Source organism: Athene cunicularia, assembly GCF_003259725.1.
Source record: "Athene cunicularia isolate RWA chromosome 22 unlocalized genomic scaffold, athCun1 chr22_part1, whole genome shotgun sequence".
Classification (NCBI taxonomy): Eukaryota; Metazoa; Chordata; class Aves; order Strigiformes; family Strigidae; genus Athene; species Athene cunicularia.
The window spans coordinates 4217572-4221581 of NW_020799128.1; the positions used below are offsets into that span (position 1 = coordinate 4217572).

Consider the following 4010-nt stretch of genomic DNA (forward strand, 5'->3'; position numbering starts at 1 on the left):
CCTGTAAGATGAAAGCGCCGGGGAGCTGGGGCCGTCCCTGAGAAAACGGGAGAATGCTGCCAGTTAATTCGGGCCCTTCCTCAGGCAGTTCCCATTGATGCAATCAAAAGGGCTGGAACTTGGATAAGCACTTATTTTTTCCCCACTTATAGACAAGTCCCCCCTTTTTTTTTCTAGCATCTGAGCCCCGCTGCAGGCAGCAGCAGGCTCTGGGAGGTTTCCTAGCCCACGGGGAGGTGGGTTACCCCGCAGCCGGGGGCTGTATGTCACCCCGTGTCCGGCGGTGACCCGCCCAACGCCCGCCGAGCCCAGCCCCGAGTGACACAGAGGCGGCGGGATGGGAGCCTGGTGCCTCCTCTGCCCTTCAGCCTCCCCCCGGCCCCAGTTTTCTCCTGCGTGCAAATGAGTTTAATCAGTTAGCTACCTCCCCAGGGGCCACGAGGGGCCGGCGGGGCCAGGGACCCACAAGGCCGTGGAGGAAAAAGCACTTCGTGGTGGATTTCTCTCTCCTCTAGCAACCCTCGGGGAGCCCCCAGCCCACCCTGCCGCTCCCCGCCTGCCTCCCCCTCTCTGCCCAACCACCGGCTTCAACCACCTTTCACTGCCCCTGGTATTTAATACAATTTAGATCCTTATTGCCGATACCGCAGCCTACACGGTCGTGCTGATGCTGAGTTGTTATATATGCTTGCTGCACTGTGACAGTATTATAGAAAAAGCTTTGTATTATTAATTACACTTTTTTTTTTGTCTGTTTACATTACAAGCAAATGACATATCAACAGAGAGCTTCTTGCAATATACGTGGGGGAGGGAGGGGAAAGTATGCCAAAGAAATGTCTTTAAAGGGGTCTTTTTGCATTTTTATATAAATAGAATGTTTCTAGCAGATATGTTTTGTTTAATATATTAAAGATTTGCCAATCTGCCAAGATCTACTGGTATTTCTCACAGAATTTGTGTTCAAATACAACAGGTGGCCAGGCAAGGAGTGGGCAGTGTTGATGGAGCAGCAGCACTGTACACACACAGACTGCCAGCACTTTCACCTCCCTTATTTCACCAAGGACGGGGTCGTTCTGTCCCAGCCACTTCACGTGCCTCTGTGACCCTCACAAACCCATTTTGCCAAAGGAAGTGAAGCACAAGAAGGTGAGACCTGGAAAAGCAGCGTCAGTGAAGGTGCTGGAGACCTGCCCCGGGTCTCACCCCACTGTAAGGCCTCACCGACGCCACCCCGCAGGGCTGGGGCTCACCAAAACCTTTAACCAGAGGCTGAAGAGAGAGAGAACCCTGAAACCCGCCCTGGCACCTGCGCTCCTGTTTATTTCTAACAGAAATGTAACACAACCCAAAGCAGTCACTCCAGAAAAAGCCCCATTTTGGTCCAGAACACGAAAGAGGACAGAGCCTGCACCCTCCCCACCACCCCACTCCCTCATCGTGCGACGGCTCTGTCACCAGCAGGTTTTACACTTTTGGTGCCGCAGCCCCTGCAGCCCCGGGCCCACGCTGAGATTGACCATCCTCACAGCCAGGCCTGGGCCTTCCTGAAGGCCCGGATCTCCTCCGGGCCGCGCAGGTACTGCTCGATCTCGCCGTCGGAGATGGGCTCCTCGCCAGTGACGGCAGAGTCCGAAGCGCTCGGTGCTGCCGTGCGCAGCCTCTTCCTCGGATTGACGAGGCAGGGCGGCAGCAAGGGCCGGCGCTTCCCCGCCGAGGGACAGCCCCCCCCCTGCACTGCCCCCGCTGCTGACCCGGGGGAGGCCTCACCCGGGGCCGCCGCACACTGCTGCTCCTCCTCATCCTCCGGGCAGAAGGCGCTTTTCAGCAGGAAAATCCGGTGTTGCAGCAGGTCCCCGATGTGCTTGACCACAGTTTTCTTGTCCAAGTTAAACACCCGCAGCCAGGCGAGCTGGGAGGCCATTCTCAGGAGGATCTCAAGGAGCTCCTTCAGCCTCAGGTGCGCCGGAGGCGGCAGGTCCACGCGCGCCAGCTTGCAGAAGCGTGCCAGGGTGCAAGCGAGGCGGGTGGCCGGCTGCAGCGACTGCCACGACAGGAACGCTGCGGCCGTGACGATGGGGACAGGGTGCCGGCCGGTCACTAGCCATGTCTCACTGGCCAGCTCCACAATCTGCATCGTTCGGGCCACCACCTTCTCCTTGTTCTCCACAAAGGGGGCCGGGATGTCAGCCGCGTGCTGGAACAGCCGAAAACTGGAAGAGCAGAGGGTGTCGTCAGCGCCTGGGGAATGCAGCCGGGCGGGGGTCTGGGCTGTGAGGTTCTTTAGGACAAACACCCCCCACCCCGTGAAGGGCTCGTGCTACCTCGCTATGCGTTGCGCTGCCCGCACTCCAAACGGAGGAGAAAGGGGCAGGAAGAGAAGAATCACAGCCCAGGCTGCAGGAGGCACAAAAGCCACCACAGTCGGTAAAATCAGCGGGCTGTTCCCCCCAGCCCACACCAGCCCTGCTGACACCCCCTCTAGGCGGCTCTGCCGCGCTACAACCACCGGCTGGAGAGAGAACCCGGTGGAGTTTGTCCTTTCAGGGACAAGGGTGCACTCCCACTCATGAATTTTAGATGCTTCTGCATCTGCACTGCCAGCCAGCCCACAAGCTATGCCCCCCCCCAGCACAGGGGGCTGTGAATACTTTTCCAGATGATCTGGTTTTGCCTTAGAGCACTCAGCAACGTGCCCATGCAGCAGCACAGGTCACTCTGTCTGTGCTCACGGACTTCTGCCCTGGCCACAGCTGCGTTTCAGAAGCTTTTCCACCCTCTGGTGTCAAACACAGACTCCGAAACGGCTGAAAGGGGCCCCGTTACCTGTTCAGGTGAGTCTTCACCAGATCTGCCAGGCTCAGGGCCGGCACAGAGAGCTCGAGCTCTTTCTGCAGGCTCAGGTAGACGCTGGCAAACAGTTCCTGCTTCGCATAAAGGAGGGAGCAGATCGTCCCCATCGTCAGTGGCCAGTTGTGCTGTCGACAAGTCACAAAGACGCAGCAGCCCCCCAGGAGCTCCTTCTTCTCCAGACTGACCAGGTGGAAGGAGGGGTGCTGCAGAGCTCTCTGGACGTACGACACTGCCGTTTCCTCAAACACCGTCGGGAGCTGGAGGACTTTACAGAGATCCTGGACCCGCCTGATCCCTGTGAGAAGACACTGGTCTTAAAGATCAGCTCAAGCAGCTTCCAAAACACTCCCCTCCTCGATATAACAGCACAGGCAGCATTCGCCCAGCCCCAGGCAAAGGCAGGAGAGCAGCCCAGCATGAAAATATCTCCCAAGCCCCTTAGTGCGGCGGTTTGCTAAAGGCAGGCACTGGCTTGACACAGAACCAGCGGCCACCTTCATGCTTTACTGCAGCTCTGAAGGCTTTTACTGTTTTAGAAAGCATTAGAAACATGTTCAACAAACTAGAGCAGCAAGAGAGAATCTGTGTGTGAAGGGAAGCGAACAGCACGCTCTTACCTCGCTGCAGGCAGCGGCTCAGCTGCTCTTTCTGGCCAGTGCTCTGGGAATAGGCCACCTCTGAAAAACAGGGAGTGTTAGGGCAGACAGTCTCGCAGTCACCCCGGGGGACGGTGTCACGTAGACTCCGGGCAAGCAGATGCCCATTATCAGAATCGACAGGTCTGTGAGGGCACTAAACTAGAGGGGGCAGCACAGGGTAAGTACTAGTGAGGAGCAGGATCCCTTCAAGCTATCCCAGAACCAGCAAATGTCCTCGGAGCTCCTCCACAGCGATTTCAAGAGACTTAAATGCCACCGAGGAGCTCAGGACCGGCTCCAAGGCGCAAACCCGGCAGGGCAGGGCTGGTTTTTCGCTTCGGGAGGGAGGGGGGGAGCGGCGGCAGGGCCCGGTGTGGGAGGACACAACCCCCGGGCTGACTAAAATGGCCGCGTGGGGAGCGCTTGGTCGCTCAGACCGACTCGGAAGGGTCAAATCGAGCTGGCCACCGGCAGTTTTGCCCCAGGCCGACTGCAAACGCTGCCGGGACGCTCCCC

General features: G+C 58.2%; 1 protein-coding gene across 1 annotated transcript in view; it reads right to left on the reverse strand.

The window, feature by feature from the left end:
* Positions 1-414: 414 nt before the first annotated feature.
* The window catches only part of BRF2 (BRF2, RNA polymerase III transcription initiation factor subunit), a 16251-nt gene continuing 12655 nt past the window's right edge, over positions 415-4010 (reverse strand). The window contains exons 2-4 of the mRNA XM_026863025.1: positions 3474-3533; positions 2830-3151; positions 415-2216 (exon numbers count right to left, since the gene is read on the reverse strand). Coding sequence (XP_026718826.1) covers positions 1529-2216; positions 2830-3151; positions 3474-3533 — 1070 coding nt within the window. The 3' untranslated portion in view covers positions 415-1528. The remainder of the gene's footprint in view (positions 2217-2829; positions 3152-3473; positions 3534-4010) is intronic.